This window comes from Petaurus breviceps, unplaced genomic scaffold (assembly GCF_028583685.1).
Source record: "Petaurus breviceps papuanus isolate PSGF00001 unplaced genomic scaffold, PetGlider_PUasm1.0 178, whole genome shotgun sequence".
Taxonomy (NCBI): domain Eukaryota; kingdom Metazoa; phylum Chordata; class Mammalia; order Diprotodontia; family Petauridae; genus Petaurus; species Petaurus breviceps.
In genome coordinates this window covers 8,416,938-8,431,732 of record NW_027185777.1, presented here as the reverse complement: position 1 = coordinate 8,431,732, position 14,795 = coordinate 8,416,938, and the positions used below count along the sequence as shown (strand labels likewise).

At 42.8% G+C, this 14,795-nt stretch overlaps 1 protein-coding gene across 4 annotated transcripts in view; it reads left to right on the top strand.

Moving 5' to 3' along the window:
- The first annotated feature begins 43 nt into the window (after positions 1-43).
- RSU1 (Ras suppressor protein 1) overlaps positions 44-14,795 on the top strand; it is a 245,625-nt gene continuing 230,873 nt past the window's right edge. For 2 of the 4 annotated variants that reach the window (XM_069086255.1, XM_069086254.1), the window contains exons 1-3: positions 44-277; positions 475-586; positions 12,853-12,903. In XM_069086255.1, the coding sequence (XP_068942356.1) occupies positions 478-586; positions 12,853-12,903 (160 nt within the window). In that variant the 5' untranslated portion in view covers positions 44-277; positions 475-477. The remainder of the gene's footprint in view (positions 278-474; positions 587-12,852; positions 12,904-14,795) is intronic. The other 2 variants (XM_069086252.1, XM_069086253.1) reach the window with 2 other exon arrangements.

Genomic DNA, 14,795 nt, shown 5'->3' with positions numbered 1-14,795 from the left:
CTGAGAGAAGAGCGGGGCGGAGTCTGAGGCCAGGTCTACTGAGGTGATTGGTCCGCCTGGAGCGCCACATTCCGAAATGGGGCGGAGCCTCGCCCTGGGGCCCTGGCCTCGGAGCAATTCTCCTAAATTGGGAAGACTCCTGGGGTTATCGGGCCGGAGGGGCGGGAGCTGAGAGTGGTGCCGTCTGCGCTTGCGCCAGGGTTCGGGACAGGGCGTGTTTACTTCTGTGAGCTCCCGGCTGATCGGTGCAGGACCCCCGACGCTGTCGCCCCCCACAGTGAGTGCGGGTGTAGTGCGGAGCGCGGGGGCGCCAGTCGGCTGGCCGTTCCGCCTGGGCGCGGGGCGCGGGGCGCGGGGCGCGGGTCCGGTCTTGTCCGCCGTCGGGGCTGGGTGTGGGGGGGGACCCAGGGGCGCCCACGGGTCCCGGACCCCCGGCCCACGCGCTCCGCACTTCTCGCTTCTGTGTCCGCGCAGACCATGTCCAAGTCTTTGAAGAAGCTGGTGGAGGAGAGCCGGGAGAAGAACCAACCCGAGGTGGACATGTGCGACCGCGGCATCTCCAACATGCTGGACGTGCACGGCTTGTGTGAGTAGCTCCCGGTCCGGCGCAGGGGCGGGGGCGGGGGCGCCCCAAGCTCCCGAGCTTGCGGGGGGCCGCCCCGGCCGGCCTGACCACTTTCCCAAACTTTTCACGCTGGTTCTCCTTGCACCCATTCCTGCGGGTGTAAAAGGGAGGTCGTAGATCCCAGGCTGAAGGGGGTCCCCGAAGCCAAGCGTCTGCAGACCCTCGTGTTACAGGCGGGGAAACTGAGGCCCCACCGGCGTCCAAGAGGAAAGTGGAGCTCAGTCTGCCCACTCCCCTCTGATGTGAGCAGCGACAAGTGGCTCAGAGACCTGCGGAAAACCTGGCATGGCTTACTGACCAGGCTTTTTTTCTGACTGGGGAGGAATCAACGTGATTTTTTGTCTTGTTTCCATTTTTGCAGAGTACACACAAGATACAACACAGTGTAAGAAAGGCAGTTTGTTACACTAGACCCTGATCAAACGCCGAGCTTCACGGAGGTTAACTAGATCATCTCCAGTATCTCCTGCTGATTCGTGAATGTGTGTTTTATAAAAAGATCCTTTTGTATATACTGAAAGGAGCCGCCGCAGGAAACAGAAACAGAAACAAAAACAACTTGCATCCCACTCCCTGGGAGAGAATTGAAGATAAGGCTTCTAAAAACGCAAACAAGCATATATATACATACGTATATGTATGTGTGTGTACATACGCACACATACATATACACTTATACACGTCATTTAGAGTTTTCTTGGCAAAGATACTAGAGTGGTTTGTCATTTCCTTCTCCACTTCATTTTACTGATGAGGAAACTGAGGCAAACAGGATGAAGTGACTTGCCCAGGGTCACACGGCTAGTAAATAATCTGAGGTCATATTTGAATTCAGGTTTTTCTGATTCCAGATCCCTCACTCTGTCCACTGAGCCACTTAGCTGCCCATACACATACATCCTATATAATACAAAATATACAGCCGCACATAGATGTTTATATATGTGTAGACATGTAGGCGTACACAGATAATTTTGTTTCAGTGTAATTGGTTTCTTTTGTAATCCCATGTATTTTGTGCATTTGAAAACATTCTGAGAAGGATTTCATAGCATTCACTGGACTGCCTAAGGATGTCAAAAAACAAGATTAAGAATTCTTGATTTAAGATTAGCATTCCCTCGGTGATTAAAAACTAGAGTTCCCCAAGTGAAAACTAAATTCTAAGGGTTTTGAAAAGATAATGCTGTAACTCCCAGTCCTAGTTTTGTGTGAGTCCCCAGGGCATCTTCAGTTATGTTGTAAGTGATATAATGGAATCTTCAAAGCAAGATTAGTATTAATTCGCTTTAATTAGTGGAAGATATTTTTAAGTTCTATTATGATGTCTCATTGTGGTGTGGAAATGACTCTGTGATCTCCAAGTTATGCCAGTAGAACTGCTGCCTCTGGCAGATCCTGCCCCACTGAAAAGGCTTCCTGTCTATTACCGGTGACAAAGTTATATTTGCAGGGACTGGTCTAGATGAGTTTGGAGAGGCTTCTTGTCATGCTGATAGCAGGAGAGGAGGCAGCATAGTTATTATGGAGGCTGCTGGGTTTGGAGTTGGAGGATGTGGTATTTGCATTTTCCTTGTCACATGCTACCTGGGTGATCTTAGCAAGTAACTTAAGCCTCTCTTGCTTCCTCATCTATAAGATCTGTAAAATGAAAAGAGGATTGGATGCAAGTCTTCATGGTTGGCTACTTAATTGTGATTGGGGTTTTTATATGTGTCAGTGGAGGGCAATATCCAAGCTGATGAAATCACAAATCCTTGAAATGTCAAGTAATAAAAGAAAATATATATGTACATATACACTTCAAGGAATGGTGAATTTGTGTGGGTGCTATACAAACTACCTCTTGGTTGATGGGGGAAAGGGAATAAATGATAATGTTAAGGAATTTAGCGGATTATTAACAAAAGGGTATTACAAGTCAAAAAAGTTATAACATGGCTTAAATATATATGTGGGTTAAATAGGGTGATGCCTCCTAGAATATTTTCCAGTAGGAAAGAGTCCCATGTTTAGCCCAAAGATAGCTTCTTTCATCCCTGTTTGAGGTCTCCTGGCTTAACCATGAGATTTTGAGCATGAAAATTTCATGCTCACCTTTGAGCAGAAAATTTGATTACTGAGGAGAAGCAGTATAGTTACATTATATTTGTGAAACTAGAATATCCTAAATGTGGGGGAAAAAATATAAGAAGGCACACAATGCAACATAAAAATAAATGCATAATAGAACATGTATAGTGGAGTTGATCAGGAAAGACTTTTTGAAGGATGAGTTTTGAGCAATGTTTTAAAGGAGGCAAGAGACTAGAGAAAAAAGGGAATGGGTGTTCCAGATAGGGAGAAGGGCATGACTAAAGGTAGTGAAATGAGCAGGGTATGTGGGGGAGATAGCAAACAGGGTTGACAGAAGTAGTTGGGAAGTAGCAAGAATAAGATTAGTGAGATAGTGTGGGGTCACTTGGTAGAAGGCCTTAAAAGAGTTCATGTGATAAGCACCAAGAACCATCATATATCCTTGAACAAGGTAATGAAATGGTCAGAGTGATTTCTGAGGAAAATTTTTTTCAGATGTTTAGCCATAGCTTAGATTGTAAATGGGAAGACTTAAAGATAGGAGAACTATTTAAGAAGCTGTTGCCATAGTCTAGGAGTGAGAGGATTGGCCATGTTGATCATGGCAATGGAAAGGAAGGCATGAAGCTGAGAGAATTTGAGGTTGGGCAAGGAAGAATCAGCGGGTCTTGGTTATTAAGTGTTGGAAGAGGATGCTGAAGAGCCACAGATTACAATGACTTCAAAGTTTTAAGCCTAGAGAAACCGGGATAGATGATGGCAAATTTTAGGCAGGGTGAAAACTTGTAGGTAAATTGTATTTGGTAGTCACCATGAAAGTACTCATGAGTAGGCAGAACTAGAAACTGATGGAATTTGTAGTCAGATTTCAGTTTAATGGAAGTTAAAAATCTTCTAGTGATTAGAACTATCTGAAAGTAGAATAGGCTGCTCTGGGAAGTGGTGACTTCCCCATCACCGAAAGTCCTGAATCAGAGACTGATCATCTGTCCAGGCATGTTATAGAAGGAGAATTCATGTCTGAGTTGGGCTAGATGGCCTTTGAGGTCCCTTCCGTCTCTCAGCTCCTCTGTTTCATTCATCTGATCCTTTGTACTGGCTAAGAGTTCAAAACCTACTTATGTTGGCCTTTCACAATATAAGGATAAACTGATGAAGTGATACCTCCAGCTGACCCGTCAGGACATGGTGCCAACTTGGAAGAGGAGAACTGAACCTGCTAGGGCATTGCTCACTCTGGGCACTGAAGTTGTCAAGAAAATAGGGCCTGGCCAGAAGCAGGAGCCTGGAAACATCTGCACTTGTGGCTGTGTTGCTTCCTTCCTTCCCAACCCTGCCCAGATCCATCTTCCACATCTGGCAGGCTACTTTGTCATGTAGTGTTGTTGGTGATGGGGGATGCCTTTGTAAAAGATTTGTGTGTGTTTGGTTACATGGCTCAGGAGGTTTGTCTGGGTACTTAAATGACTGCTTCTATCATTAATGAATACCTTTCTTGAAAATGAATGGAAGCCTTTGTAGGTTGTGATGTCATCTTAGTCACCTTGATTGATCAATCAGTCCTCATTTTTACATGACCCTTATTAACCAGGCTCTTTACTGGACAGTGTGGATACAGATCAGTTCTCTCAAGGAGCTAGCACTCCAGTAAGGGCGACATGGAGAAGAAATTGGCCAACTACTCCAGGGTCTGCCCAGAAAACCCCAGGTGGGGTCAGGAAGAGTTGGGCTGGACTGAGATGACTGAACCACAGCAACTGCAAATACAAAGAGAATACACACATATCAGTACAAAGCATTTAAATTCTAGGTGGTTTGGGAGGGAAGGAGAAGATGGTGCTTGAGCTGTATTTGAAAGAAGAAAATTTTGTTGTAAGATGGAGATGGGGAGGGGCTGGCTTCCAGGCATGGGATGCAGGCAGTACAGAGGCATGGAGAGGATGGGCTGTCATGAGTGAAGAATAAGGAGAAGGCCAGTTTGACTGTATCACATAGTGCTGGTGGTGAGAAAGGGAAAGGGAACAGGCCTTTAAATGCCTAAGTGCTGTGCTAAGTGCTTTATCCCTGTTCCATTAAGACTGGCAAGACCGGTTGGGACCAGCATAAAGTGCTTCTGAAGCTGAAGGAATTTAGATTTTATCTTTGAGGCAGTTGGGGAGCGCTAGAGTTGATTGAGTAGGGGAGTCACATAGATTAGGAAAATCCCTTAGTCCGACTGGCTTGTTGAAAGACTTAAAGGCTGGGAGGCCAATTCGGAGGTTATTGAGATAATCTGGGCTAGAAGAGATAAGAGCCTGAATGAACTAAAGTTGGAGTTGTTTGAGTGGAGAGAAGGATCTGGTTGGATTTGAGAGAGAACTTGGAAGTAGGAACTGTGAGTCAATAAATATACATCAAAACTGGTGGGTTATGTGAGGATGGGGAAAGCTAGGAGATCAGTTGTTTCCATGTTGTCTCATAACCTAACCCTTGTAGGCTCAAAAGGGGCATAGGCCTGACCAGACTCCATCCTAGGTCAAGAGCAGTTTGGTTGATAATGAAGCTGCCCCGGAGGCATTGTGCCCTGAAACATTCCTCTGCAGAAGCATCATGGTATGGGAGCAGGGGGGCCGGAGTTGGAGGCCAGAGGGGTCAGGGTCTCAGGCCCATCTCCAGCACCATGGGCACTGCTCACATCCTCTCTGAGCCAGACAAGGAAAAGGATACTTAAAATACCTGCCCTCACAGGGTGCTTGTGAGGTTCAAGTGACGTCATGTCCATGAAGCAGTTTTCAGTCCTTAAATGAGAAATTCCAGTTCCTACAAGAGGCCTTTCCTGATCCCCCGCTGCCAGCGCCTTCTCGGAAATGATCTCCCAGGTACACTGTATTTATGTAGCATGTACTTAGTGATTTGCATGTTGTTTCCCCAAATAGAACTTGAGCTTCTCTTAGGGAGACTCTGTGCCTTTCTTTGTGTCCCCGGTTCTTAGCACAGTGCCTGGCACCTCAGAGCCGCTGATGGACTGACTGAGCTATTGTATGCCATCTAGGAATGGGCTGTAGCCTGCTTAGACTTGCTCTGTGTCTTTCCTTTGCTTCCTGGGGCCTCAGAAATTTTGATTCTTTGGAGGTCCTGGGACTCTGAAGGAATATTAGATGGCCTTTTATAGTTGGGAATAGCTTAGGATCATTGAAAACCCTGGACACTGCACACTGTGCTGTCCGGCTGGATCTCGTTCTCATATTCACCTCTGGGCCCAGTTCCTTTCCCTATGTGGTACCTGTCCAGAATTATACACACTGAGACTTAACTCACGACTACCCGTCCATCTGCATGTTATAAAATGGGCACTATATGGCCATTTCATTTTTTGGCAATACTTCCCTGTGTTCTGTTGCCCACACCCAACATTCCTTCTCCAACCATCCATCTCTGTGAATGGCTCAGTAGCTCCTTGGTGACCAGACTTCTCATTGAGGTGGCCCCTGTAGTTCAAACAGAGCAACGGACCCTGCAGCCAGGGGGAGCTGGTAGACATTACTGTTGAGGGGTTATCCCTTTTTTATGGATTTTACCCCATTTCTCCTCCATGAAAATGGCGAATATTTTTGGCAAATCTTTGTCTCACATTTTTTTTTGCTTTGCTGGATGCTGAGTATCTGCAGGGCTGTTTAACAGATCATGACTGTTGTAGCACCATAGCCATGGTTCTGGTGCCATTCTTGTGCGTGATGACTTATATCTGCCATGTTCTTTATGGTGTCCTGGTGATCTCAGGCTCCTTTCTAGGAATTTATTGGCCAGTTACAGAATGTCTCATTTTAAAAGCCAACAATATCTAGAAGGAAGTTGAACTGACCAGTCTGATGGTGTGAGAGTATCACAGATTCTTCTTTTGGGATGGGCTTGTCTGATTCTGTCTCTGCTTTATTCTAGCTATAACGCCATGTCTTAGAAAGGGTCCTACCATTTAATTCTTCAAACATTAAATGTCTACTCTGCTCAGCGTATCTTGGGCCTGACATTGGCCTTGTCCTCAACAATATACTAAATAGAAAATATTTACAAAGTAAGGAGAATCAGTAAAGGCTGTGGTAGGAGGCGGCCTTTAAACTGAGTTTGGAAGGGAGCTATAGACCCCAAGAGGCCATGATGAGAAGGGAGCACATTTCAGGCAGGGTGGGTATGCCCTGAGTGCCAAGACAGGAGAGGTGGGAGGTGGATGTCGGTATGGGCATCCGCACATAGAGCTGTTTGCAGTGGTGTGAGCCACGGGGAAGGAGGTGGAATCAGTGAGGAAAGAGAGCTTGGAGCTAGATGAGGAAGAGCTGTGGATGCCAAAGGAGCAATTTCTGTTTTATTCTAGTGGGAGGAGGCAGCAGCCTCCTTGAACTTTGTTGCCAAAGTTTGGCTGTTTTGAAAGCAGGTCTGTAATGCCACCGTGTGGTTCTTTGGTCACTTTGTCACATAAAAGAGTCTCAGTCTTAGAAGTAACTTCAGAATAGTAAAGGGTCCGACTCTGTCTTATGCCCATCAGTAAGGCCCCACTGCCACCATATATCATCGTGTTGACATGGTTGGCATTGGTTTCAGAAATCTTGAGGTTGAAGGAGCAGTAAAGAGAAAAAGCAGCTACAAAAGAGAATTATCAGGTTCTGTGTGGTTCCAAGATATGCTGAAGGGTTTTTTTTTGTAAGTTCATAGTAAATCCATTGATGTTCCTCAAATTCTTCCATTTCTCCTTTTTTTGATGCTCTTATGAAATAATCATCCTCTTGGCATCTTTTGACCAATGTACTGCTAATTTAGAGTCACAGTCTGCCTATTGATTTGTAAGGGGAGATGTGGGTAAAATTCAGTTGCTTCTCTGTGTGAGATGCTTTCCTGCATACTTCCACTATTATTTTGTGTAGCTCTTTCCCTCCCAACCCCACAGCCTTTGGACCTGATTCTCTGGACTGTTTCAGGACTCTCTGTCCAGATCTTTGGGCCTCTTCAACCAGTTGATGTTTTGGCATCTTGTATCTCTGTCCCTTTTGCCTCTCTGCCAAGACACATTTTCTCTCTCTGAGCTTGTTACCCCTTAGTAAGGCATAGGGGCTTGTGAAAAGATAGACATTTTAATTTAAAGCTATTCTAGTTCCCAGAAAGCAGTAGAAATAGACTTTATTAGGTTTGGGTTCCCCAGATCTCTGAAGAGGTAGCTTTTTGCTCACTTAAAGGTTACATCTCTTTCTCTTCTCCATCTCCCAGATCAAGACAAAACCCCAAACACCCTTCCCCCCCCCCAGTTTCCATTTGATTCCTATCCATACTAACAATATTTTTAAATATCAAGGAGGATGAAGCCTGGAGTGTGTCCAACCCGTAGGAAGCCCAAGGGGAACTTTTTATTGTGTTAAGTTAGTAAGGTTTTTTTTGTCTTGTTAGTTGACTTTAAAATGCATCTCTTTGTAAATCCCTGGACTGAACCAAAGGCATGAAATGCAGTAACATTGCTTTAGGGACTCTAATAGGGACTTTTAATGTTTATAGTAAAAATTGAAACTATTCACCATGAACTCCTTTTCCTTTCCTCTTCCTCTTATCACTCTTATGCCTTTTGCCTCTGCTCCACTCCTTCTCACCTGCTTAGGTGACCTTACCTCCTGACCAAGGCTAACCTCTCTACATGTTCAAGCGATCCCATCCACCCTGTCTCTTCCAATAGATAGCCCCCTCTGCCATCCCGATTCTTTCACTTATTTTCAATCTCTCTCCACTGACTCATTTCCTACAGCCTACACACATGCTAATATCTCCCCATCTTGAAAACCCCCCACTTGATCCTTCAGTCCCTACTAGCTATTATCCTTTATAACTTCTATCCTTAAGGCCATCTGCAGTAGGCAGTTCTAATCTCTCACCTCAACCCCTTACAATCTGACTTGTAACTATATCCTTCCACCAAAACGTCTTTCTCCAAAGTTGCTAATGATCCCTTAGTCTCCAGATCCAGTAGCTTTTCCTCAGTCTTCATTCTTCTTGACCTCTCTGCAGCTTTTGGCACTGTTGATCACCCTCATCTCTTTGATACTCTCTTTTCTGGAGGTTTTCAGCATATCACTCTCCTGCTTTCCCTCCTCCTTATCTGACTGGTCCTTCTCTCTAGATTGCATTCTTTAAGCATAGGTGTCCTCAGGGTTCTGTCCTGAGCCCTCTGCTATCTTCCCTCTCTACTACTTCACTGGGTAATTTCATCAATTCCCATAGGTTTAATTATCTTTATGCTGCTGATTCTCAAATCTACTTGTCCTGCCCCAGTCTCTCTGCTGACCTCCAGTCTTTCATCTCCAACTGGATGTCCAGTAGATGTCTTATATTAACGTCCACAACGGACATCATCTCTCCACCTAAATCCTCCCTATTATATATTTTATTTTAATTGTAGAAGACAAGACCATCCTCCCAGTCTCTCTGGCTCACCATCTAGGAGTCATCCTGAATCCTCCACCATCCCTCATTCCCCATACCCAAGCTGTTGCCAAGGCTATCCGATTTCACCTTTGCAGCATCTCCTGAAAGACAGTGACATGGGCCTCCTTGCTGTCCCAAGCCTCTTTTTGCTCCAGGCTCTGGCTGTCCCCCATGGTTGGAGTGTTCTCCCTCCTCAGCCCTGCCTCCCCAGCTTCCTTTTACTTAATCCTAGTGCCTTCCCTTTGTTAAATCATTTCCTGTTTGTCCTATAAATAGCCTGCTTGTGCCTTTTTGTTTGCACGTCTTCTCCCCTGTTGGATTCTGAGCTTTTGGAAGACAGGGGCTAGTTTTTGCCTCCTGTTGTGTTCCTGGTGCCTAGTAAGGTGCCTGGCCTGGCACACAGTAGGTGCTTAATAAGTGCTTCTTGATTGGTTCATAGCATTCACTTCTTACTTCCCAGGGCTGATTCTGGGTAATTTCTTGTTCCAGAGGCAGCCAAAGTGTTATTCTCACCATTGACCAGCATGTGTCTCTAAGGTCCATGAGGCAGCAGTGGCCAGACAAGAGGGCCGGAAGGCGGATATCTTCTTGACTGGTTTGGGCCATGCAGCTTTTATCCTTTAGACATTCTATTTCTGTGAACCCTTTCTCTCTTCTTTTAATAGCACGCTATTCTCATGGTACTCACAAAGAAACAGCCACTCACAAACAGAAGGGAGTCGAGGCTGCATAAATACATCCACACGGTTGCCCCTTTTAAAGTAGGCATTTCGGAACTGTTTCAGAACTTCTCGTTCTTTCCATTGCATCCTTTTTGTTTTCATATCCCAGCAGCCAGCACAGTTCTTGGCGGGTAGGAAGGGCCTAACAAAAGCTTGTTGATGGGTTCAATGACTGGGTATGGTCTTTCCTCCAAAAATGAAGATTACAATCCTATTGTGACTTAGTGGGCAGTCTTTGAAAGTGCCTTGGGCCTCATCATTCAGCACCCCATGGTTAGCCCCATGATGAGCAGCTCCAAATTTAGCCTAGACAATAAAAGAAAACCCATTCATTGGCCCATATGAGGAGCCTTGTTTAATTTGGTCTAGGGCCTGCCAGACCTCTAGCCCCACTGACCGCCATTAAGAACCAGAGTCACTTTCTTGCTTATAACGAGGAACTGAAGTAGACTATTAGTAAAGAAAATCATCAGTACACAGCGAAAAAAGAGGCAGGAAGTGGGTGTGCTTGGTGGAAAGAATGTTGGACTTGGGGTCCAAAAGATCTGGATTCAAATTCCCTCTCAGGTACTTGCTCTCTAAGTCATTTAACTTTAATTTTCTCATCTAAAATTTCTCATCTGTAAAATGACTCGAGGTCATTTCTGGGGATGACTCAGTGATATAGTCATAGGCCAGATGTTTTTTGGTTATGGGGAGGGATAGAGGGGGGAGGATATTGGGGGAGAAAGGAAATGTATCCTGTATTTGGGCCAATGTTGTATGTCTGAAATGGAAACATTGGAGTAAAATATGGACAAATTCTGAGGAATTTTGAAAAATTTTGTGAGCTCTAAGCTCCTTTCCTACTAACTCTATATCAGCGACCCTCCCTGAAGGAAGTAGGTGTAATTATGTCTCACTCTCGAGCCATTTCAAGAGTTTTCCCCTCTTTTGGGTGGTTGGGTGTCTGCTCTGGCAAGGAAGAAACAAATGCCTGTTTTACATATTTGATACTCCTTTTGCACCATGTGTTAGCTCTTTTTACCAGTGAGAAATATGTGACCCAGTTTGTTATACATAGGGGTTGGGGAGCTTATTAAAACAGCATGTTTGTGAAAGAGCCAAAGTGCTATGAATCTTTTTTAGAATTAAGTCTCTCACTGTATTCATTGGCTTTATGGGACACATTTTTCTTGGTGCTTTCATGGACAGCTCTCTATTTAGTCACTGAATTTTAGGAGAAGATGAAAAAGGTAGAAAAGATTATTTAGTGGGAAAAGTGCTGACACCTGAGATACTGGTTCAAATTCTAGTTTTGCCACATACTATGTTTGTGGCATTGGCAGGTAACAACCTCTGTTGCTCACTTTTCTAATTTCTGACATGAGAGATTCCTACTGGGGTTCTTTCCAATTCTATATTCTTGAGTCTATGAAATATGTATAAAATATCTGAGAACCTACCTACCAAGATGCAAGAATTACATGAATGGAATTATGAAACATATTGCAGAAATTAAATCATACTTAAACAATTAGAAACATAATGTTCATGGTTGGGTTGTGTCAATATAATTAAATGGCAATACTACTTAAATTCATTTGTAGATTTCGGTGCTGTACTGATCAGCTTGCCAGATTTACTTCATAGAACTAAGAGAAAAAATAAGATATTTATACAGAGGAACAAAAGGTAAAGAATTTGAGAAAGAGGGGGGAGGAAAGGAGGAGCCTAGTGGCATTAGATTACAAGCTTTAGTACAAAGCAGTTATTGAAACCATCTTGTAGTGGTTAAAAATAGAGAAGTTGATCATTGGAACCAATTAGGTATATACAAACAAGAGAAAATAAAAAAAGTAATCACATAGTATTTAATAAACTCAGAGACTTCCTAACACATAAAACTCTCTGGAAACAGAATAATTTCTCTTGGAATATGTAATGTTATAAACAAGTAAATAGGTAATATTAATATTATAAATATTCAGGTAATGTTAATATTATATATATATATATATACACATATATACATATATATATGTAATTTTAGCAGCTAGGGCAGTTAGGTGGTAGAGTAGGTAGAGTGCCGGGGTTGGAGTCAGGAAGACCTGAGTTCAAATCAGGTCTCAGGTACTTACTAGCTATGTGACTGTGGGCAAGTCACTTAACCAGTTTTCTCACCTATAAAATGAGCTGGAGAAGGAAATGGCAAACCACTCTAGTGTCTTTGCCAAGAAAATCTCAAATGGAGTCATGAAGAGTTGAACACAACCAAACAACAGCAACAGTATTAATAACAGACTTTTATATAGTGCTTTAAGGTTTATAGAGCACTTTACATTTGTTGGTGCTGTTATTAGATCCATTTTACAGATGGGGAAACTGAAATTGAGAAAGGCCAAGTCACTTGCCCAGAGTCACACAGCTAGTAAGTGTCTGAGGTGGAGTTTCCACTCTGCCACCTAGGTACCCTTAAAATATTCTAGTGGAGATTAGTGATAAACTGCCATGCTTCAGATAGGGCCTAGATGTCTGAGCTGGGAAATGGATCACCCTGGATGACGGTACTTCTTAGAGCTCCTTGGACTGGATGGGTGCAGTCTGTGCCTGTGGCATCAGCCGTTTTTACAGCTAACTACAAGTGACTGTTCAGTCACCAAACACTGAGTGCCTACTACAAGTCAGGCACAATGTGGGGGAAAAAACACAGTTCCCATCTTTGCTTTGCCTTTTACTAGTGGTGTGACCGTGGGCAAGTCATTTAACCTGTGAAAGCCTTGGTTTTCTCATCTGTAAAATAAGGCAGTTGGACTAGGTGACTTCTAAGTACCTTTCCAGCTCTAAATCTGTGATCCCGTGGTGACAGATCTTTCCAGGATTCTCCATGGGAACAGTAAGTGGTTATTCATCCTATGAAATAAAGTTTTAACAAACTGTTTCCTTTGTTAGCATCTAGACATAATTTGGATACATTTACTAACTGTGGTTTTTTTCCTTCCTTCTTTATAGTTACTTTATCCCACATTACACAACTGGTTCTCAGCCACAACAAGCTAACAAGTAAGTGAATTTTTTTGTTTTGTTACACATTTTCAGAAGATTCTTTCAGTACTCCGACTCCGACTAAGTCCTTTTACAGATATTACCCTGTTATTTCATTTAAAACCCATAGTAAAAAAAGCACATCATCAACCTCATATGGGAAAAATTAAAATATTTAATTAATTAAATTAACTTTAATTAAAATTAAATTAAAAATTAAATTTAAAAAAAATTGGACATATCCACAAAACATATGAACAAATTATCTTCCTGAAGAAAGTTCCCTGTCCCTCTTTAAGAGTATGTTCCCTCAATGCTTGGTGTTAATGTAATTTTGTCTGCTCCATTATTCTTGAAGGCAGTATGGTATGGTGGAGAGAGTATTTATCTGGAATCAGGAGAGAACCTTGGTTCGGTTCTTGACCCCTATGCTTGCTAGTTATGTGACCACAGGAAAGTCATCTTAACCTTTCTGAACCTGTTTCCTCATCTGTGAAATGGGCACAATAACTCATGCACTACACTCCTCATTGAGTTGGTACAAGGTACTTTGTGCTTAGTGCTAAACTGCTTACAGATGTGAATTGTTATTTTTCAGAAGAGGTTCAACTTGGTGACGAGGTAAGGTAGATTTTGAGTGCATTAGTGAGATGGCATTACTTTTGTGTCGGCAAGGTCATACCTGCCCTCCCTCAAGTAGCTCCTAGGGCAGCCCTAGTCACTAGTCTCCTCTCTGCTAAGAGATAGTAAGCTTTTTAGTTCCATGCTAAGTTCTTGAAAGTATTTATGACTCTCTTGATGGAAAAGTTGAATTTGTTTTCACATGTGCATCCAGGAATCTGAATTTATAGAATACAAAGGGATAATTATTATTTTTTTATAAAAGCAATTGGGTTAAGTAACTTGCTCAAGGTTACACGGCCAGGTGTTTCTGGGTGGGTGCTAAGTGTCTGAGCCTGGATTCGATCCCACATCATCCTGACTCTGGGACCGGTGCTCTTACTCGCTGTGCTACCTGGCTGCCCCTAAAAGGATAATTAAGGTTATGGAAGGCTTCACTTTAACAAAGGATTCCTTTAAATATGGAAAGCAGTGTATTCGCCTATTTGGTTACAAATTATTAGCAACAATTAGCTGACATAGAAAGAAACTTTATTTTGTAATGTAGTGGGATTTTATTGCACCCTTAGAAACTGATGACTATGAGGGATTCAGAGAAATATGGAAAGATTCATATCAATTGTTGTAGAGTGAATGGGACAGAACCAGGAAGTCGGTTTATGCTCTTACCTGAGCAGAAATGTGAGGGGAGGCAAATTTGAGGTATTGCAGAACTCTGAGCAAAGCAGTGACCAATCGTGACTTCAGAAAACTAATACATATTCTTAGCTCTTGTCAGAAAACTAAGGGATTAGAGATACCAATTGCAGTTATAAGGGAACTTTAATGGAAAACACATCATGTTTAATGACAGGGTATGACTGAAAAGCGATGGTATCATACAGTTTTGAGTTAGAGGAACTGAATGTATATGAAACTTTTCAGAAATATCTGTTGCACTTGAGAAGGCACTTATATCAATAGAATGGGAGTTTTCTGTTGCTCAGTATCAGTTGATAAGAATTTTCCCAAAGTTCTCTGATTTCTTCATCATCATAATTTCTGAGATTCTTATATATTTTGTGTTATTTATTTTAATTATATGTTTTATGTATTCATAATTTCTTATATTTTTATTTTATTATTATGTATTTCTTATGTTTTCTTACATCATGTACTGCAATCAACCATTCCTCAAACCATAGGCACTCACTTTTTTTTCCCAGTTCTTTACTACCCAAAATAGACTATGATAAATCTGTTTTTAAATACGACACTTTTCTCTGTATTTCATCTTCTTGATAGGCCTT